This window comes from Anabrus simplex, chromosome 7, assembly GCF_040414725.1.
Source record: "Anabrus simplex isolate iqAnaSimp1 chromosome 7, ASM4041472v1, whole genome shotgun sequence".
Taxonomy (NCBI): Eukaryota; Metazoa; Arthropoda; class Insecta; order Orthoptera; family Tettigoniidae; genus Anabrus; species Anabrus simplex.
This window is the reverse complement of record NC_090271.1, coordinates 346,776,482-346,799,930: the sequence shown is the minus strand read 5'-3', so window position 1 is coordinate 346,799,930 and position 23,449 is coordinate 346,776,482. Positions and strand designations below refer to the sequence as shown.

The 23,449-nt window shown below is 42.3% G+C and overlaps 1 protein-coding gene across 2 annotated transcripts in view; it reads left to right on the top strand.

Annotated features, from left to right (window-relative positions):
• AspRS-m (aspartyl-tRNA synthetase, mitochondrial) overlaps positions 1-23,449 on the top strand; it is a 348,037-nt gene that overhangs the window by 31,204 nt on the left and 293,384 nt on the right. The window contains exon 1 of one of the 2 annotated variants that reach the window (XM_068228690.1): positions 7,572-7,899. The exons of the other annotated variant lie outside the window; for it this stretch is intronic. Coding sequence (XP_068084791.1) covers positions 7,726-7,899 — 174 coding nt within the window. The 5' untranslated portion in view covers positions 7,572-7,725. Of the gene's footprint in view, positions 1-7,571; positions 7,900-23,449 lie in introns of those variants that run through there. 2 annotated transcript variants of the gene reach the window in all.

The following is a 23,449-nucleotide window of genomic DNA, read 5'->3' as shown; positions in this document are numbered from 1 at the left end:
TCTACCAACTGTAGGCTGGCATATTTGAGCACCTTCAAATACCACCAGACTGAGCCAGGATTGAGCCTGCCGAGTAGGGAGTGAGGAGGCCAGCGCCTCAAACGTCTCAACCACTCAGCCCGGTTTTCCTACTTTTATGTTTTGCTACCACTACTCTGTGGTCTCCATTGTCGTATCCAAGGGAATGGACAGGCTGGGCGCTAGGGTTCAAATATCAGATTGACCTTGATAGAAAGCACTTTTCTGACACCATTAAATTCTTACTCTAATTTATTTTGAACAGATTGTCAAGTATACCCTTTTCAGCAACACTACAGCACACCTGTAGTTATTCTTCTCTCAACATTAATTTTAATTAATCAGTTTATCAGTCTTTGACTTCTTTGGAAAATACACACACTTCTACATTTCACTATACAACACTTATTAATTCCCTTCAGTACTTAAAGTCTCTTAACTAGTTGATACTTATCTCGGGTTCTGAAGCTTCTTTCTTCTTACTTTCTTGAATCCTCGCTGTACGTTTCCTCAGATCCTTCCCTGACTGTTTCAGGACTTGAACACAAAACTCTTTCTGAGATGAACGTGAACTAAAGCTACAGTCTCCTTCAACACTCAGTGAGTTCTCTACGTACTGTCTCTGTGATTTACCCTGTGGGACACAGTTAACCAGTTCTACTGCTTGGCGGGCTCAGCTGCTGCCTAATCTCAATAACTTCTTATACTGCTGTCTTCACTAACTGACGGCAGGCTCAACTACTGCCTGATCTGACTAACTCCGTATACTGCTATCTTCACTGGCTATATTTTACAGACTCTGCTTTCTGCTAAGCGAACTAGTGACCGTCCCTTTCCAAGTTAACAGAATAACTGCCCGATCAGAATGACCACCAGAACGGCGGCACCAGGATGACCAAGAGTCTCCCTTGTCACTCCCCTTTAACACTTCTCTGAGTTTCTAGAACAAGTCATCCCCTACTACAATCTTCCCTCACATCACTGATCTGTTAGCTTCCTATTGGTTACTGCAAGTGTCTCCTGCATCTACATGTGACTGGTGACCTTCCACAGAATGCTTCTAGAAGGAATGATTGCACCACAGTGTGCACCTTGCTACGTGACTAACAACAACTGGTCCTCTAATTATGACCTTCTAGTCTGTATATTCTGATTGCGCGAGTTTGCTTCACACTCTAGACTAGCTTTAGGAAATGCTTTTAATTATAATTGTAATTCTGCACTTATTCACTGCGCTGATGTTTGATTTACACTTTCCACTGTTTTTGCTTTATCTTCTCTTTATATATTACACTTAAGTTACTCATGATTATTAGTGATTTCTGACTGGGAGGTCACAGATTGAACCTCGTTCGAAGCGCTCACTCCATAATTTCCCACGGATGGACGTGTTGCGAATCGGTGCTCGCGACACCGTTAAAGGCTACGTATGACAAGGCTGTTACATGATATTACTGTCTTTGTCCTTCTGTTTCCCCATCCATATCTTATAACCAGGGCCCAGATTTTGATGACCTATAAATGTTTTTAAAATGACTGCAAATATCCCATAAAATGACCCAGAAACTTAAAAAAAGTCCTAAAAATTTGAATGAACTGACATAATTTCATCACACAAAAAATGCAAAGAGACTAAGTCGTCGTATGTTGAAATGATTCAAACTCACCAGTAACTTAGACAAATTACTATGTAATCAACATACTTTGTCCTTGTGGCAGCCTCCTCATGGGGGAAGTTGTATTAATAATAAAATAATAAATTGCACACAAGTACTGGTTATTATTTCAGTCTATTGTTTGGCACTCGAAGTTCTGTGTTCTTTTCTTCAAGGAAAATAACACTTCATGGTATGTGGAACTTTAAGGCTGCAACATCGAAGAACAAAAAAGAGAGAATTTTGACATTAGTTACTCTAATTCTTTATCGGATTACAGGTAATAAGAAAAGTGTGCACTTAAAATACATGATAGTCTTACCTCACTCCGCATTACAGTAGATGGCTGTGACCATTCGCAGATTCTCACAGGAAAAAAGAACGACAATTGTCGACCAGCACATTTTTGTACTTAGAAAAGCTCCTTTTATCATCTACGGATGATATTGGAGCATACTTGAAGTGCACTAAATCATTGGATGCAAGTTGTTCTTCAATGCCAATAATACTGAAATCTTCACCCGCCAAAATCCGAGAGATGGAGCACAAAACATTAAAACCCGAGTTCTTGTCAAGATCTCCCTGTATGTGGGAGCGGTAGAATAGCACCCACGGTATCCCCTGCCTGTCGTAAGAGGTGACTAAAAGGGGCCCCAAGGGCTCTGAACTGTGGAGCGTGGGTTGGCGACTACTGGGTCCTTTGCTGAGTCTTGGCATTACTTTCACTTACTTGTGCCAGGCTCCTCACTTTCATCTATCCTATCCAACCTCTCTTGGTCAACTCTTGTTCTTTTCCAACTCCGACGCTATACGTATGGAGGCCTAGGGAGTCTTTCATTTTCATGCCCTTCGTGGCCCTTGTCTTCCTTTGGCCGATACCTTCACATTTTGAAGCGTCAGATCCCTTCCATTTTTTCTCTCTGATTAGTGTTATATAGAGGATGATTGCCCAGTTGTACTTCCTCTTAAAACAATCACCACCACCACCACCTTCTTGTCAAGAACATATTTCAGGTTGTCTGACACTGCCACACCAGAATCACCACAAATGCATTTTAATTCGTCTGTGGCTGTTCTGACTAAATTGATCAGTTTTTCTAAAGCCACGCCTCTTTCCTGAAGATGTGCAATAATTGATGGCAAGGAACTGAAATTTGCTTTGATGCAAGATAGTTTTCCCTCCATTTGCATATCCAAAAACAATTCTTGAGCCATCTGAATGGCCTTGGCTTTTTGTACGTCGAAAAAATTGATTGCATGCTTCACTGTCTTAAAGTGGTCCCAATAGTAAATAACGTACCCTACCGTGTGATGCAAGGCTACGGTGGTATTGGAATGTCGGGTGCTTGGGATCTAAAATGTTCCCTCCATGATGGAGCCTTAGTAAATACCTTCTTAGTTAGGAACACAAGCTTGTCAACTTCAGGGAAATTTGATCCGACTTCTTCAGCCACTCTGTGAAAAGCGTGAGCTAGGCAAGTTACATGTACCATTTTTTAGTAAAATGCTTTGATTCCATTGGCAGCTTTAACTATGTAAGGTGCTGCATCAGTCACAAAGAGTAGAACATCATCATACCGTACACCCTCAGGCCATAGAGTAGTCCCATCGATTTATCAAAGAGGCGACATTGTAGAATGGTTCACAGATGGCAAAACTTTGGTCGTGAGCAGAAATATTTTTCCAGGCCTGTCTACTTCTAACGTACCCACGATAACATTGGCAATGTAAAGGCCCTCTACATCACTGGTTGCATCAATTGAAACGAATATTTTGTTTCCGCAGACTTCTTCTCTGATATTCCTTATTGTGTCGTCATAGCATTGGGATACATAGTTCTTTCTCAGAGTAGACTCATCTAGAATTACACGGCCCGTATACCTTTCTGAGAAATCTCTCAGTTTAATATTGTTCAATTTCCAGAGTGGAATGTTCGAAGAAACCAAAGCTTCACACAAGTCTTTACAAAACACAGAGGAAGTACTGCCATCGGAGGATGACTGTGAAGGTAACAGTTGAGAAACGTTTCATTGGCTACTATATTTTGCTGAAATCTCCTATCTCCTGCCACTTTCACTTCACATATTTTGCAGAAAAGAATTTCACCATCAGTGATAAAAATATCCTCAACGAATTCTGAAATTATTTGTTTGAAATGAACAGCCCTAGATGGCTTTAACTTCGCCATTTTAAATACACTCAAAAAACAATAGGGGCCGATAACACAAATCCACTTAGCACACGTTTGGTTGCACTGAGGTAGTTAACCAGACTGGCATTACTGGGCATACTGTTGTCTGTCTTCCTACCTCCTTGATTTCAGCATCACTTCCGGATTAGTTGCAAGTGCAAGTGTGTCTCCTGGAATGTGGATATTCCAAGAAATAAGGGTTGAACAAGGTTATGATTCTCATGTCTTCGTATTGGGATTGTAAATAAAGGGTACAGATCTCTGCACATGGTTATGAGGGTGTTTAGGGGTTGTAGTAAGGATGTAAAGGAGAGGGCATATAAGTCTCTGGTAAGACCCCAACTAGAGTATGGTTCCAGTGTATGGCATCCTCACCAGGATTACGTGATTCAAGAACTGGAAAAAATTCCGACAAAAGAGTAGCGTTACAAAAATGTTGCAAAGTTTGGGTTGGGAAGAATTGAGAGAAAGAAGAAGAGCTGCTCGACTAAGTGGTATGTTCCGAGCTGTCAGCGGAGAGATGGCGTGGAATGACATTAGTAGACGAATAAGTTTGAGTGGCGTTTATAAAAGTAGGAAAGATCACAATATGAAGATAAAGTTGGAATTCAAGAGGACAAACTGGGGCAAATATTCATTTATAGGAAGGGGAGTTAGGGATTGGAATAACTTATCAAGGGAGATGTTCAGGAAATTTCCAATTTCTTTGAAATCATATAGGAAAAGGCTAGGAAAGCAACAGATAGGGAATCTGCCACCTGGGCGACTGCCCTAAATGCAGATCAGTATTGATTGATTGATTGATTGATCCTCCCTTTCAGTTCCATTAATATCCAGTACCATACGCAAAAAATGCATCATAAACCATTAAGAATATGAGAAAATGACTCAAAACATATAAAATATTCAAATGAATTCCATAAAATGACATAATAATGGAGAAAATAGCCTAAAAATAAAATACTTGACAAAAAATGACTTAATAAATATGCATTTCGGTAATATGGGGCCATGAACAGGATTTGTATATAAGTTAGCAATGTCTGTGGTGAACCATTTCAAAGATAACATGTCATCAGAATCCGGGAGGGCCCTACTTATAACCTTCCTGAACCACGTATTGCTCACACTTCACCCATTTCTCACACAAAAATCGAATTTCTCTCCCTCTGCATTCCTCTTTCCATATCCAAAAGATCCAATTACTTCTTCCATTTCATTTCTGTCACAGCCCACCATTGCATTGAAGTCTCCCATGACAGTCACTTGCACAGTCTTTATTTCTCCATGTGTCTCCAGGAATTTGTGTATATCTACTTCTTTGCATCGAGTCTGGGTTGCATACACTTGAACGAAATCCATTACTCCATTCTCTGGCCTTCTGTATCTTTATTATTCCGTCACTTTATCTACATTCTCATCTAAAATCTTGTTGGTCATTATTGCCACTCCATTCTTTGCCTTATGTCCTCCACTCCAGTGTATCCCTTCCTCAACTTCTTCTTTCCTTTTCCTCACTCAATCCCATCATAGCAGGGAGACTTAAGTTACACATTTCGTCCCATGCTAAGACCCTTGAAGAACATTGTCAGAAGAGAGTACATGTTCCAGGCTTCCTTTAGACACATTTATGCTGTGGTGGTGTGCAAGTGAAATGGCGTGTCGACTGGAAACTTACTGCAAATTTTAAGTACGCAAGACAGTACGATTCTTGTGGGCACATTCACCGTGAAATACACGGACCACGTCCAGCCATAGTGAAATGGTGCCAGCAATTTGACCGAGGCTGCACAGACGTGTGTGATGCTGATCGGGAAGGGACCATGTACGACAATGTCCAGGCAATCAAGTAAATTATTCGCAGTGACACTGCTCAGTAGGCAGTGTCCGAAATCGTCTGCAGTATCAGGAATTGCGCTCATGCTGGGTTCTGCGATCACTGACGCCTGTACACAAAGATGCAAGGTTTCCTTCAGTGTTATTCGGACTTCCTAGGCCACATGAGACATGGGTCCCAGAGAAGGTCATGGCCACCGTTGTGTATGGTGAAGGGCACAACCATTAAAGCCAATGCAAAAGTGACGTCACTGCACAACGAACAAGAGGCGTGCACAACACAAGCTTTGCTTCAGCATTTTCGATGGGCGCTATACAGTCCTGATCTTGCACCATGCAATTTCTATCTTTTCAAAGAACATCTGGGGGAAAGAGATTTTCCAACAATGAGGAATTTCACATAACATTTCTTGAATGTTTCCATGCCCAAGGAGCGGATTTCTATCGTAGAGGAATTGAACAGTTGGCAGAATGTTCAGAACGTTGTTTACAGAGACTCGGTGACTATGTTGAAAAATAATATCTGTGTCACTTTATAGTGTAGTGCAGCATTCAGTAAAAGTTATTGGCCTGCCACAATATTGTGTAACTTACTTTTTTGAAGTCCCCTTGTATATTATGGAATGGATTATTGCTGTTCTCTACTGGTCGCCCACTTCTCACAGTCCCCCCAGCATAAGAACTGGGCGTTTCTTCTGGGGAATGCCCTAGCCTTATCTGAGGGTGATGTGGAGTGTCATTTTCACTTTAGGCTGTCATTACAATGTGGTCGCTACTCCCCAGGACATTTTAGAACTACTGCCAGCAGATGGTCAGGCCACTCCTAACATGGAGTACAGATGTTTTTTGCAGCCACCCCTGACCTGGTGTTGCACACTACTCGATGGGTGACCATCATCCCATCTAAGGAAACTTATTCGTATGAAGCCGCTGGTCGGGTTATTTACTGCCGCCTGACACTTGGTATCATAAGTTATGAATTTCATTATGGTCCATATTGACAATAGATCACTATCAAAGCGTTGGAAGGGTCCACCTATTCAATACTATTAGCTTGTATATTGTCTCATAAAACTGGGATTATCGGCAGCCCTGAAAATGGTTTTCCGTGGTTTCCCATTTTCACACCAGGCAAATGCTGGGGCTGTACCTTAATTAAGGCCACGGCCGCTTCCTTCCAACTCCTAGGCCTTTCCTATCCCATCGTCGCCATAAGACCTATCTGTGTCGGTGCGACATAAAGCCCCTAGCAAAAAAAAAAAAAAAAACTGGGACTAGTTTCGACCCCATATATATTGGGTCATCTTCAGCTACGCTCCAATTGGATAAGCACACATATAATCAATAATGATATAACTACTGATATGACACAATATTTATGGTCTTAACTTAAACCATTGATGAAGTCCGAATAACATATCCACACTTTAAACTAAATAACACATCAAAAATGTTGTGGTTGATGGCGAACTATTTTGTAGTTTCTACAGCAGCCATTGTTTTTGAGTTGATCTGGGAGTTGGTATCCTTTTCTGTGTAGACGAGCAACTTGATTGATATTCATGTTTGTTCAATAGTAATATGGGTCAAGACTTATGTAGCTTTAAGGGGAACATTTGTACTTTGAATAGGTTTTCCTTATCAATGTAGTGATCTATTATTTAATTTATTTGGAGGTGAATGTCTGAAAAGAAAATAATTTGAAGTAAATAATTGAGAATATAAGGGAAGCAGGAAGATCAAGATAAATATGTACAGCTATATGAGACTGATCCCTCGTAAGTTACGTGCACTTGGTACGGATTGTTGAGAGGGAGCAGGAGTATAGCTTATGATGGCAAGGATTGGAGGAGGGGCGAGTAGGTAGATTTGAACTGGTTGGTGGACTTAACGTCTCTTTTTTCCGTTTATACTATGTGTATATAAGAATGATAATATAGAATAGAATATTAGATTTTTCATTAATTTCATTAATGTTATGGTTAGGGTTAAAGTATTGTTCTAAATGAATGTAACAATTCTCCAATGAGGCGTACTAAGCAGGATGAGAAGCGAGGCACTTTGCCATTATTTTCCTCAAGCATGTCCAGCCCTATGAGTAGCACATTTATGAAAAAGTGGGTGATATTTGTGATCTTCGCTCATTGTGTCAAGGAGACAGGGAATGAAGAAACGGGTTGTAAACCTCCCGTATTTCAGGTAAAAATTTTATGTTTCATTGTTCTTTATTTAAATAAAAGGAAAACAAAATAAATGATTCAGAAAGGAGGAAATTTGAAGGAAGTTTTACACAATTTTATGATAAGAAACGTATGTCCTTCAGTTCTGTGATTTCTCTTAAGACAGTGTAGCAGCAAAGCTACAAGTGTTTAGTTTGAAGAATTTTCTTTTTCTGGAAAGTGCAGTCCTGTCTTCTGTTAATTTAGGGGATTGGTATGGAAGAGTTCTGTCTTTTAATGTTGCACCAACGTCAGTTGCCAACAATGGTATAGGGAAGGAAGCAGCCATGGCCTTAATTGAGGTTCAGCACCACCATTTGCTGCATGGTGTGAAAATGGGCAAATAATCTTCAGGTCTGTCACTGGCAACTGTGTAGCTAACTCGCTCGATGCCCTATGAAGAGTTCAGACATCCTCGAAAGTGGTAAAAATGTTTACAAAGCATAATGAAGTGTTTAAACTTAAGGCACTTGAAATATTGGCATGTTTGTACTTAGTGTTCCCGATTCAAATGTGTTTGTTGATGGCAAATAAGTGAACTGATACGAGAAATAGATACTAAATATTCTAATTTCAACAAATAAGAACATGTCATGGCAAGAATTCCTTTACAAGATCAAATCTCAAGCTGATGTTTTAAAGGCAGTAAATACACGTGGAGGAAAAGGTAATTTAATCCTGTTCTCAAATCAGAAGTGGCATGCCTCTTGCATTGTTTGGCTAAAGGTGGCATATTGTACCCAAAGCATCGTAAGGGATGCACGATTGCAGCAAATAGACTTTAGTACTGACAACCCTTTATTTGGCAAACTGCATGAAAAATTAAGATTGGTATTCATTCAAAAGAATGAACACTGCAGCAGTGGTGGAAGTTGGCCTCTACATCCTTGTTTAGGGAAGCAAGTGGACTGCCTGCTACTCTCAGAGACAAAGATTATCTGAATGTTAACTGAGTGGCTGGACAGCAGGGTATCTGGGGTGCTAGTGCTGTGGCAGTCTGTAGTGGCCCCCCTCTAGGGACACCATGACCTTGACGTCGGTGTGGGGGCTTGTGTGCTTGTTGATCCCGAGGGCTGTGCCAGCTCAGGGTTACCCATGCTGGATAGGCCTCGGTGTAGGGCCAGACTAACAAGGTGCCCCCCGAGTTGCTTGAGAGGTGTCTGTGCTCTTTATTCTTCAACACTATTTCTACCCTTCTAATTTCACCATCTTAAATTTCATTCCTCTTCCTGTCTGGCCACCCTCTCTGCCTCGGGTTGAATAGGTTAAAAAAAAAAAAAAAAAAAAAAAAGGTTAGTACGGAGGTTTTATCCTCCCCCAATCACAAGTTTCGGGTCGTGGCGAGGTGATGCATGGCTACTGGGAGAGTAGTTCCAAGCGACCCCCTCCAGATACCGGGCGCCCTCTGGAGTATATAGCCTTGCCTCCGGTAAATCTCCTTGGCTCTGCTGGAGGTCGACCTCATATTTCCGTGAGTACTCGTGGGACCAAAGACGGAACCTCTTTCTCTTCCTTCCTTAACAAAGGGTGGCACCCTTCAAAAAACGGCGTCTAAAATTGGTAAAAAACGTAAGCGGTATACTCCAGTTCCTGTAGACTACATGAGTGACGAACGTCTTCCTCGATTCCTGGTTGCTTCCAGGGTCGATGGTAAAAGTTTCCTTGATGAATGTCCTTTTATGATGAGCAATTCAATTGAAGAAATTGTTGCTGGTGAAGTCGACGAGATGCGCAAGCTCCGAGATGGATCCATACTTATCAAGACATCTACGGCTGAACAGTCCAGACGGCTACTTAAAGCCAAGTTATTCGGTAAGGTAGAGGTGAAAATCGAGAAGCACCAAACCCTTAACTCCTGCAAGGGAGTTATATTCCACAGGGATTTGGTTAAGTCTTCCGATGATACAATGATCCGGTACCTAGCACGTCGGGGCGTAACCGACGTGAAGAGGTTGAAGAGGCGTGTGGGTGATAAGCTACTCGATACGGGTGCTTTCATCCTTACCTTCGACGCTGAGACCATACCTGAACGAATAAAGGTAGCAATGTATCGCCTGACTGTCCGTCCGTACATTCCGGCACCAACGAGGTGTTATAACTGTCAAAAGTTTGGCCACACCTCATTGCGATGTACAGGTTCGACGACCTGCAAAATGTGTGGGAAGTGCGAGCATGCTGGGGTTGAATGCACACCACCACCTGTGTGCGTCAACTGCCCGGGTACGCATGCTCCAATCTCCAAGGAGTGCCCCACATTCAAGCGGGAGAAGAAGATCCAGGAGATAAAAACGCTGGATAAGCTATCTTATCCAGACACCCGGAGGAAGTTCAAGTCCATGGCTGCTCCGGAGTTCTCCATCTCATTCGCGGAAAAGGTCGCAAACGTAAGGATCACTCCACAGAGTTTTGTACAGAACACCGGTACTGAAAATGCATTGAAAAGTCAAAGCCAGCAACAAAATTCAGTAACTAAAGAAACTGGAGATTCAGCATGTGAAGCACTGAAAAGAGCGTTACTGTCAACGTTGCCTGGGAAGGGCCCTTCCCAGGAACGTTCGGCTGGGAAGTCCTCTCCCAACAGGGCGGGGGGAAAGACTTCCCCAAATAGGGCTGGAAAGTCCAGCCCTCCTTCCAATGCCCAAATCATAAAGGAGGAGAAGGTGAAGCCACAGAGCTCCCTTAAAACATTGGAGAAGAAGCCTTTTCCGACTCAGTCGGGGTCCACAGGATCACCGAAGAAATCCGGCAAGTCATCTGCTGGCTCTCCTCCCAAAAAGAGAGAAACGGTGGGCAAGAGCGAGAGGCCCCGGCGCCCTCTTGTTCGATCACTTTCTGGAGAACCTAGTTCTCCCAGGAAGAAGGCCCACTGTTCCAGACCAATGAGATCACCGTCCGCGGAGGGTCCAGTCACCGCGCCTCCTTCTTCTGAGGAGACAATGGAGACTGAACCACTCATTGTCGTGGATGGTGACAACAATACCGACAACAACGGCGGAAAATGGCAGGTAGTTGACAAAAAGAAGGGCAAGCAATTGTCCCTAATTTCGCAACACTACCAATCCACACAATGGCACTATTGCAGTGGAACTGCAGTAGTTACCACTGTCGCCTAGCTGAGTTACATCAACTGATATCCGTCTATGCGGCCTCCATAGTCTGTCTACAGGAATCTCGTTTGAGACCTGGACACGACACGACTATGAGAGGATATCGTCTTTATTGAAAAGACAGAGTAACTGTGGATGGCGCGGCAACTGGGGGCGTTTGTACCCTAGTTCGCTCCGACATCTTCAGCGAAGAAGTACCGCTCCGTACTCGGCTAGATGCAGTTGCAGTTCGCACTCAGTTGCCAGTAATGACAATGGTTTGCAACGTGTACTTTCCACCGGATTATAACCTTGATATGCATGCACTACAAGATTTGATCGCTCAGTTGCCTCCTCTTTTCCTCATGCTGGGGGATGTGAACGCCCGTAACACACTATGGGGTTCTCCGTCTTCCTGTTCTAGGGGGAGGATGCTCGAGCGAATGATCAACCTATTTGATCTTTGTGTGCTCAATACAGAGGAACCGACACATTTCAGTAGATTCACAATTAAGTATTTATTTATTTTAAAACCTAGTCGATACAATGATTGCTTAAGGCAACTTTTAATGGTCAAAAGTGGTACATGTTTCGTATATTATCAACATCTTCAGCCACATAACACTGTTTAGATGAAAAATATATAAAATTGACAAAGTAATGCTTTAGATGAAGTGTCCTTAAAATTAACATAAGATTGACAAGATTAAAACAAACAAATAACTCAAGAGAAAATATATAAATTATTTCTACAATAGAAAGCAGTCGTCAAGGAAACACTTGTACAATAATCCATAGAGAAATTGTCCTAATAAATATTCTTTTCTTAATAATTCATGAAAAAAGATCAATTTATAAATTAAAAATTATACAATTTATAAGTAATTATCGAAATGAAGAAATCCTGATATCACAGTGCGGCTCTTATTATTAATGTAGATGAAAATATAACTAATTCCTAGTTGTCAAATTTTATTAAGCCTGCTTTCCTTTGGAACAGTAACTCCTGTCATTCTTTCACAGTTTTGCGCCGGGTGTAATATTGATGATGCGTTCTTCCTTGCTCTTGCACCTGAGGAGGTGGAGGAGCGGGGGATATAGGTGTGTCAAGAACTTCCTTGCTGTCACCTATAGCTTCAACTGAGGAGGAATAAGTTGTAGGGCTATCTGTAGGTGGAGAAATTCCAATTCTTTTTTCGTGATCCTTCTCAAGCATTTTCAAATATACTAGAATTTGATAATATAATGGATTCTTATATTCTACAGCCTCATTAAGGTTATCCTTTTTCTTTACAAGTTGGTCTAGATGAATGTACAGGTCTTCATAAGTGTTCATTAAGCTGCCCTTTTTTAACTTTTTTATGATGGTCAGGTCTTGTTCTATGTTGGTAAATTTATGACCTGTGGCAGTCATGTGTGATCCCATTGCTGAGAATCTTCTATGTTTTTCAGCATTCACATGTTCCAAATATCTAACTTTAAAATTGCGGCCAGATTGTCCTATATATGTATTTTTACATTCAAAGCATGAGAGTTTATATATTCCGGAATCAAAAAATTTATCTTTTCCCGAGAGATTTATTGTATCATGGTTGAAAATACTATGTTTCATGTTGTTATTGGTGGAAAATGCAATTTTGAAATTTTTTCTCTTAAATAAATTTGTTATTACATGAATGTTTGGATTATTATATGTGAACTTGATATATTTTTCAGTTTTACTAGGTTCGACTGCTAATTTAGATTGTTGCTTCTCCGAAAATTTATTAATTATTTTATCAATCATGTTATTGTTGAAACCATTCAAGAGGGCTTGTTGTCGGATAAACAACAGTTCTTTATTCCTTTCAGATTTGGATAAAGGAATACTAAACGCTCTGTTAACGTAACTATAATATGCTGATCTTTTCTGTGCCTCAGGGTGTAACGAGTTGTTCTTGATAGTGGTCAGTGTGAAAGTGGATTTTCTGTGTATTTTGAAAGAAAATCCTTTTTCTTCTCTTGTTGTGACTATGTCCAGAAAATTCAGTGATTTTTCAACTTCTTCTTCTAAAGTGAATTTTATATTGGAATCCAAATTATTCAATATATTTAAAACTTTATTGCTATCGGTGAGTCTGTTATCTATTATAGCGTAAACATCGTCCACATAACGTGTCCAAAAATCCAAACCCTCTATTTGATTAATAATTTTCGTGTGTTCCAAATAGTCTAAGTATATATTAGCCAATATTTCTGATGCTGGGGCTCCCATTGAGAGTCCTTTTTGTTGGTAAATTTTATTATTAAACGTAAAATAATTTTGATTTAACACGAATTTTAAAACATTAATAAAATCTTCAATTTCTGGTATGCTTACTAATTTGTTCTTCGTTAAATTCTTCTTAATGATTCTGATAGTGTCTTCTATTGGAATGTTTGTATACATGTTGGTTATGTCAAACGAACATGTCGTGTGAGATGATCCAAGTTTAAAATCTTTAACTAGATTGCAAAAATCCACTGAGTTTTTGATAGGTGTTTTACAATGAAATACGTATTTACTTGATAAGAAATTATGTATAAATCTAGAAGTTTTATAAATGGGGCTATTTTTGAAATTTATGAACCGATTAGACCTATCATAGTCACAACAAGAGAAGAAAAAGGATTTTCTTTCAAAATACACAGAAAATCCACTTTCACACTGACCACTATCAAGAACAACTCGTTACACCCTGAGGCACAGAAAAGATCAGCATATTATAGTTACGTTAACAGAGCGTTTAGTATTCCTTTATCCAAATCTGAAAGGAATAAAGAACTGTTGTTTATCCGACAACAAGCCCTCTTGAATGGTTTCAACAATAACATGATTGATAAAATAATTAATAAATTTTCGGAGAAGCAACAATCTAAATTAGCAGTCGAACCTAGTAAAACTGAAAAATATATCAAGTTCACATATAATAATCCAAACATTCATGTAATAACAAATTTATTTAAGAGAAAAAATTTCAAAATTGCATTTTCCACCAATAACAACATGAAACATAGTATTTTCAACCATGATACAATAAATCTCTCGGGAAAAGATAAATTTTTTGATTCCGGAATATATAAACTCACATGCTTTGAATGTAAAAATACATATATAGGACAATCTGGCCGCAATTTTAAAGTTAGATATTTGGAACATGTGAATGCTGAAAAACATAGAAGATTCTCAGCAATGGGATCACACATGACTGCCACAGGTCATAAATTTACCAACATAGAACAAGACCTGACCATCATAAAAAAGTTAAAAAAGGGCAGCTTAATGAACACTTATGAAGACCTGTACATTCATCTAGACCAACTTGTAAAGAAAAAGGATAACCTTAATGAGGCTGTAGAATATAAGAATCCATTATATTATCAAATTCTAGTATATTTGAAAATGCTTGAGAAGGATCACGAAAAAAGAATTGGAATTTCTCCACCTACAGATAGCCCTACAACTTATTCCTCCTCAGTTGAAGCTATAGGTGACAGCAAGGAAGTTCTTGACACACCTATATCCCCCGCTCCTCCACCTCCTCAGGTGCAAGAGCAAGGAAGAACGCATCATCAATATTACACCCGGCGCAAAACTGTGAAAGAATGACAGGAGTTACTGTTCCAAAGGAAAGCAGGCTTAATAAAATTTGACAACTAGGAATTAGTTATATTTTCATCTACATTAATAATAAGAGCCGCACTGTGATATCAGGATTTCTTCATTTCGATAATTACTTATAAATTGTATAATTTTTAATTTATAAATTGATCTTTTTTCATGAATTATTAAGGAAAGAATATTTATTAGGACAATTTCTCTATGGAATATTGTACAAGTGTTTCCTTGACGACTGCTTTCTATTGTAGAAATAATTTATATATTTTCTCTTGAGTTATTTGTTTGTTTTAATCTTGTCAATCTTATGTTAATTTTAAGGACACTTCATCTAAAGCATTACTTTGTCAATTTTATATATTTTTCATCTAAACAGTGTTATGTGGCTGAAGATGTTGATAATATACGAAACATGTACCACTTTTGACCATTAAAAGTTGCCTTAAGCAATCATTGTATCGACTAGGTGGAAAATAAATAAATACTTAATTGTGAATCTATTGAAGTGCGATACGGACCATGAAGCTGATTTTATGTAACATTTCAGTAGCGCGCATGGCACATTCTCACACCTGGATGTCACTTTGTGTAGCCGTGCGCTAGTTCCCCTGCTACGGTGGCAAGTTCACGACGACCTCTGTGATAGTGACCACTTCCCGATAATTCTGTCTCTTTTGAATCAAAGACAGTCCGAAGTACCCAAGCGCTGGTTACTTCGGCGGGCAAATTGGCCAGAATTTACAAAACACGCAGTGATGACTGATGATATGCTGGAGTCTGTTGACGACCACGTCTCTTCCATTACTACTGGAATTTTGGCTGCTCCAGAGGAAACAATTCCTTCCTCGTCCGGTATTCGTCGCCGGAAACAGGTCCCATGGTGGACGGACGAAATTACAGCAGCCATACGTGATCGCTGACAGGCTTTTAAGCATTATCGTCGGAATCCTACGATGGCCAATCATATCGCATTTAAGCGTCTGCGCGCGAAGGCCCGTTTTTTGATTCGGGAAAGTAAGAAAGCTACGTGGGAAAAGTATGTGTCATCCATCACGGCACATACTCCGTCATCACAAGTGTGGACAAAGCTCCGCCGTATTGTCGGAGTACAGAGTGTGCCCTCAGTACCCGGAATCTCCATTAATGGAGATATAGTTACGATTCCTTCAGTCATTGCAGACCACATTGCGTCACATTTCGCAGATACGTCCAGCTCTAGGAAATACGACCCTGCATTTCTTCCTATCAAGCGCGAAGCAGAGGCACACCATCTCTCTTTTGCCTCTAGTGCTTCGCATCCCTACAACGTGCCCTTCACGGAGTGGGAGTTGCGAAGTGCACTTGCGCTATGCAGAGATACGGCTCCTGGACCGGACAAAATCCGTCATCAAATGCTTAAGCATTTGAGTGACAGATGTCTCAAGGATATCCTCACCCTATTCAACAGAATATGGAGTGAGGGAGTGTTTCCATCTCAATGGCATGAGGGAATTGTAATACCAATTCCCAAGCCAGGTAAAGATCCAAAACTTCTGGATAGTTATAGGCCAATGTGCCTTACAAAAGGGCTCTGTAAGCTATTTGAAAGGATGGTTAACCGGCGTCTTGTGTGGGCCATGGAAAAGGAGGGTCTCTTGTCTAACTACCAGTGTGGTTTTCGCTCTCATCGGTCTGCCACTGATCACCTGGTCAGACTGGAGAGCGCCATTCAGGAGGCCTTTCTCCGGAAGGAACACCTAGTCGCCGTGTTTTTTGACCTGGAGAAAGCTTACGACACTACCTGGCGATATGGAATTCTCTCCACACTACACCAGTGGGGATTTCGGGGAAATTTGCCAACGTTTGTTGAGAACTTCATGTCCCTCCGTCTCTTTCGAGTCCGTGTAGGGAATGCTTTTTCTCAATATTACGTTCAGGAAAATGGAGTACCTCAAGGATCGGTACTGAGTGTCACGCTGTTCGCAATCGCCATCAACGGCATAGTTGCCGCTGCTGGGCCCGCAGTCGTTCCTTCGCTGTATGTAGACGACTTAGCTCTACATTACAGCTCCGGAAAGGTGGCGTTTGCTGAGAGACAGCTACAGCAAGCTATTAACCGAGTCGACAGATGGGCCCTGCAATACGGTTTTCGATTTTCAGCAGCGAAAACCTCAGTTGTACACTTCTGTCGATGTCGGCCTGTGCATCCCGAACCAGAGCTCCGCTTGCGAAACAGTGTCTTACCAGTGGTTGACACCTGCAGATTCCTGGGTCTCCATTTTGATAAGAGACTTACGTGGCAGCCCTACATCCGTCAGTTGAAGGTTGCCTGCATGAAGAGACTTAACATGCTTAAGTTTCTCAGCGGCACTTCGTGGGGGGCTGACCGTGCAGTACTGCTGCGATTTTACATGGCTACGGTCCTCTCCCGAATTGACTATGGAAGTGCGGCTTATGGCTCAGCATCAAAATCTACGCTGAGCCTTTTAGACAGTATTCACCATAGTGGAGTAAGGCTGGCAACGGGTGCTTTCCGTACTAGCCCCATTCCCAGCCTACTCGCTGAAGCGGGAGTTCCACCTTTACGGATAAGGAGGCAGCAGTTACTCCTCACGTACGCTGCCAAAATTCGTGAAATGCTGCTACATCCAGGCTATCAATGCATCTATCGTACTCAATACCACCAGCGGTACCAAGACCGGCCGAATGCCACACGGCCGGTTGGGTTTCGGATTGATAGCTTGTGTCATGATTTGAATGTTGATATCGGTGGTTGTCTTGAAAGATCTCTTAGCGAGGTACCTCCGTGGTTAGTTCCGCGACCGGATATACGTCTAGATCTGCTGCGTGGTCAAGGTGAACACGGATTCCTCCGTTTATCGGAGGTATTTCCAGGACTTCGTTCACCAATATCCGGCTGCGAGACTTATCTTCACGGATGGTTCAAAAATCGGAGGTAATGTTGGTTGCTCTTTTGTCATTGATGATATGAGTACGATGATCTCGCTCCCTAAGGTATGTAGCGTGTATACTGCAGAGCTTTACTCCATCTTACAGGCTCTGCAGTTTGCACTGTGTGACGAAAGAAGCCACTTTCTGTTGTGTACCGATTCGTTAAGCTCTCTGCAGTCTATTAAAACCTGTTTCTCGCAACACCCACTGGTGCGGCAGATACATGACCTTCTAGCCAGGTTATGGGATGCTGGCACCAGAATCACTTTCGTATGGCTTCCAAGCCACGTTGGGATTGCGGGAAACGAACTCGCGGATGAAGCTGCAAAGGAAGCTGTACTTTTACCTCCAAGACCAGTCAATGTACCTGCTAAGGATATTTGTTCTCAGCTACGTCGAACCATCTTGGCGTCCTGGGAATCGGAGTGGCTAGATATCCGAACTCCCAACAAGCTGAGAGCAATTAAGAAGACAACTACCGTGTGGCGGTCCTCATTCCGACCTTCACGGAGAGAGGCCATAGTACTATGCAAGCTGAGGATGGTCATTTACGATACACGCACTCTTATCTCCTAAAGAGGGAAGACCCCCCTGTGTGTTCTTGTGGTGCCGACTTCACCGTGGCCCACATCCTCACAGAGTGCGCCAATCTCTCTGGCCTAAGACGGAGCCTCGGCCTGCAGGAAACACTCGAACGCATACTAGCCGAAGACGCGACTACTGCTGATCTCGTCATCCGCTTTATGTGCGACAGTGGACTTATCAAGGGTATATAAATTACAAGTGTACTGTTACTCAGGGAACGTATGTTCCCTTTTGATACGTTTGTAATCCTTTCGGTCTAATCCTATAATTGCTTTTTGTTATATTTTGTACTGCGTTTCCAAATTACTTGTTGAATAAATTATTTCTTTTTTATATTTTAAAGTTCTCTTCCACCGATTTGTTCAGAGAGGATGATTACCTCGTTGTACTTCCTCTTAAAACAAAAATCACCACCACCACCACCACCACCACCACCATCTGTAGTGGCCGTGCTGTTAGGGGTGCGAAGCAAGTGGACTCCCTGCTGCCCTCAGGGACAAAGATGATCTAAATGTTAACTGAGTGGCTGGACAGCAGGGGATCTAGGGTGCTAGTGCTGTGGCAGTCTGTAGTGGCCGTGCTGTTAGGGGCGCGAAGCAAGTGGACTGCCTGCTGCCTTCAGGGACAAAGATTATCTAAATGTTAACTGAGTAGCTGGACAGCAGGGGATCCAGGGTGCTAGTGCTTTGGCAGTCTATAGTGGCTGTGCTGTTAGGGGCACGAAGCAAGTGGACTGCCTGCTGCCCTCAGGGACAAAGATTATCTAAATGTTAACTGAGTGGCTGGACAGCAGGGGATCCAGGGTGCTAGTGCTGTGGCAGTCTATAGTGGCTGTGCTGTTAGGGGTGCGAAGCAAGTGGACTGCCACTGAGGCCTGCTGCCCTCAGGGACAAAGATTATCTAAATGTTAACTGAGTGGCTGGACAGTAGGGGATCTGGGGTGCTAGTGCTGTGGCAGTCTGTAGTGGCCATGCTGTTAGGGGCGCGAAGCAAGTGGACTGCCACCGAGGCCTGCTGCCCTCAGGGCCAAAGATTATATAAATGTTAACTGAGTGGCTGGACAGCAGGGGATCTAAGGTGCTAGTGCTGTGGCAGTCTGTAGTGGCCGTGCTGTTAGGGGCGCGAAGCAAGTGGATTGCCTGCTGCCTTCAGGGACAAAGATTATCTAAATGTTAACTGAGTGGCTGGACAGCAGGGGATCCAGGGTGCTAGTGCTGTTAGGGGCGCAAAGCAAGTAGACTGCCTGCAGCCCTCAGGGACAAAGATTATCTAAATGTTAACTGAGTGGCTGGACAGCAGGGGATCCAGGGTGCTAGTTCTGTGGCAGTCTATAGTGGCCGTGCTGTTAGGGGCACGAAGCAAGTGGACTGCCACCGAGGCCTGCTGCCCTCAGGGACAAAGATTATCTAAATGTTAACTGAGTGGCTGGACAGTAGGGGATCTAGGGTGCTAGTGCTGTGGCAGTCTGTAGTGGCCGTGCTGTTAGGGGCGCGAAGCAAGTGGACTGCCTGCTGCCCTCAGGGACAAAGATTATCTAAATGTTAGCTGAGTGGCTGGACAGCAGGGGATCTAGGGTGCTAGTGCTGTGGCAGTCTGTAGTGGCCGTGCTGTTAGGGGCGCGAAGCAAGTGGACTGCCTGCTGCCCTCAGGGACGAAGATTATCTAAATGTTAACTGAGTGGCTGGACAGTAGGGGATCTGGGGTGCTAGTGCTCTGGCAGTCTGTAGTGGCCGTGCTGTTAGGGGCGCGAAGCAAGTGGACTGCCTGCTGCCCTCAGGGACAAAGATTATCTAAATGTTAACTGAGTGGCTGGACAGTAGGGGATCCAGGGTGCTAGTGCTGTGGCAGTCTGTAGTGGCCATGCTGTTAGGGGCGCGAAGCAAGTGGACTGCCTGCTGCCCTCAGGGAAAAAGATTATCTAAATGTTAACTGAGTGGCTGGACAGCAGGGGATCTAGGGTGCTAGTGCTGTGGCAGTCTGTAGTGGCCGTGCTGTTAGGGGCGCGAAGCAAGGGGACTGCCTGCTGCCCTCAGGGACAAAGATCATCTAAATGTTAACTGAGTGGCTGGACAGTAGGGGATCTAGGGTGCTAGTGCTGTGGCAGTCTGTAGTGGCCGTGCTGTTAGGGGAGCGAAGCAAGTGGACTGCCACCGAGGCCTGCTGCCCTCAGGGACAAAGATTATCTAAATGTTAACTGAGTGGCTGGACAGCAGGGGATCTAAGGTGCTAGTGCTGTGGCAGTCTGTAGTGGCCGTGCTGTTAGGGGCGCGAAGCAAGTGGACTGCCTGCTGCCCTCAGGGACAAAGATTATCTAAATGTTAACTGAGTGGCTGGACAGCAGGGGATCTAGGGTGCTAGTGCTGTGGCAGTCTGTAGTGGCCGTGCTGTTAGGGGCACGAAGCAAGTGGAATGCCACTGAGGCCTGCTGCCCTCAGGGACAAAGATTATCTAAATGTTAACTGAGTGGCTGGACAGTAGGGGATCTAGGGTGCTAGTGCTGTGGCAGTCTGTAGTGGCCGTGCTGTTAGGGGAGCGAAGCAAGTGGACTGCCACTGAGGCCTGCTGCCCTCAGGGACAAATATTATCTAAATGTTAACTGAGAGGCTGGACAGCAGGGGATCTAAGGTGCTAGTGCTGTGGCAGTCTGTAGTGGCCGTGCTGTTAGGGGCGCGAAGCAAGTGGACTGCCTGCTGCCCTCAGGGACAAAGATTATCTAAATGTTAACTGAGTGGCTGGACAGTAGGGGATCTAGGGTGCTAGTGCTGTGGCAGTCTGTAGTGGCCGTGCTGTTAGGGGCGCGAAGCAAGTGGACTGTCTGCTGCCCTCAGGGACAAAGATTATCTAAATGTTAACCGAGTGGCTGGACAGCAGGGGATCTAGGGTGCTAGTGCTGTGGCAGTCTGTAGTGGCCGTGGTGTTAGGGGCGCGAAGCAAGTGGACTGCCACTGAGGCCTGCTGCCCTCAGGGACAAAGATTATCTAAATGTTAACTGAGTGGCTGGACAGCAGGGGATCTAGGGTGCTAGTGCTGTGGCAACAAGGCAGTCTGTTAGAGGCATGCGGCTGTGAGATAGGGGGTTTGAACCCCACTGTCGGCAGCCCTGAAGGTTGTTTTCCGTGGTTTCCCATTTTCACAGCAGGCAAATGCTCGTCCTTCCATCACTGAAAACCTTGGACGTGTTAATGCGACGTTTAACTACATAGCAGTGTCAGTGTTGTCGGCGTAAGCATTCCATGATTTGTTATCATATTGTATGATTAGAAAATTAAATTGGAATGGTAGTACAACAAAACTGTAAGACTGTAGTGTTTGTTCCATCCTAGCAATGTTTTGCTGTATAATTTTTCACCAGTCACCACTGAATGTTTCTCTGAATACACATTTTTTAAAATTTCTTGACTTGGCAATACAACAGATGGTGAGTGAAATGATATCACTCGTGAAACACCTACATACTGTAAGGTTGCCTCTGACTGTTTTTAAGAAATAAAGACAGAATTTGTCAAAAGTTTGACTGGATGACTTATTAAGAAAGATAACCCTGTTGAGAACTCTCTTCATTTAAATTAATAAAACAAACAATCTTCAGAGGGAGTAAGTGTTTCTGGGTAGGAGAGCAGCTTTTGTAGTTCATCGTTACCATTTTCACTTTCTAACTCCAGTTTCTCAGGTGTCATGTACAAGTGCTTTTCATCTCTTCCTGTCTGCATACATCTCCTGTTCTAGGACATCTTCCCATCTGAGGCCTTTCTCCTCCACATCTTGATTTCACTGTCTCTATCACACCATTTTCTCAGCATTTTCTTTTTGTAGTTACAGAATTCTTTAATGAGTGATGATGCTTGTAGTTTAAAGGGGCCTAACATCTAAGAGTAGTAAATTTCTTCTCAGTTTATGAGGAGGCATTCAGGGTAAGCAAGGTTATCTTCTCCGTGGTAACTGTCTTCATGTTTGTAGTTTGACTCGTGCCCAGAAAAATCTTGAAGTAGACCGATGACCTTTAAACAAGAAACAAACAACAAATCTTGAAGTATGTAATTGTTATTTCATTTGAATCTTTGTTAGCAACAGTAGGAATGGCTGCTGACTTCGGTAGCATTTTGTCCTATTTCTAAAGACCATGTTCAACACGCTTGTAGTGGGTGATTGTCAAAACATTGTATTTATTTTGCTCCAAACCGGTTCTCATTATTACAGGCAGGTTTTAACAAAAATTGCTGCCCAGTACATTTGGTTAAATCCTTGTGTGTTCTGTGTACTGCTAAGGAAGCTTTTGCTTCAGATTCTTTCTCTTGATTTTCTACATAGTGTTCAGAATCAATGGTATTTTGAAAGCAGACTTCCTCCTGCTGTTCTGGAGTTAGATGTATGACTGTATGTAGTGGAATGCCTGCTTGTGCAAAACTTCTGTTTTGATGTACATGTTTGGTTTTCATACATTGCATCAGTTCTACTTGCTCGAGGGGTCTGCTCATAGATTGTCCTACTGCACCTCTATTTCCTTCAGATGTTACCCATAAGAATCACAAAGTTTGATTGCACAGGACCGCAGAATATCTCTCTTAAATAATATCTTCACATGCTACTGCAGACTATTTCAAATGACATGAAGTGCCTCCTTAATAGGAGGACACAGTTACATGCTTCTGGAATGGTCTTGCTCCCTTCTTCCTCGTTAGTCGTCATCATCATCATCTAGTATTAAAAACTTCATAATTTGTCCGTATTGACTCAAGATTTTACAATGCTTAATAAAGCTAAAGGTTCCACCTATTCAATACGTTATCGTAATGGTCTATTTAGAACATCACATATTTATTTAACTTATCATAAAATACATCTTTGGGACCGGTTTCGGCAATCCACTATGCCATCATCAGCCATTGAGTTTTTTATAGCAAGGAACATTCAAAAATTTAAAAATATGCAATAGCAAGTCCTATTCTTACATGAAAAACATTAAAAATATAGCTAAATAGCATAGGCCCAAATAACATGTCTTTTTTGAAAAATACAATATTATTTAGTGCATCTAAAATTATTTTTTATATATAATTGGCAAAGTCTATGATTTGGTATACCTTATGTACAATAGAATCATGTAAAATTGATAAAAGAATCTACTTTTGCCATTTAAACCACAGTTTTTAAAACAAGTCCTATTTTACATGGAAAATGTTAAAACTTGGCTAGTTAGTATTAACCCTTTTTTATGTTATACAAGTAACATGTCTTGTTAAAAAATATAGTATTATTTGGTGCGTCTAGATTTGTTTTTTAGGTGCTTAAAA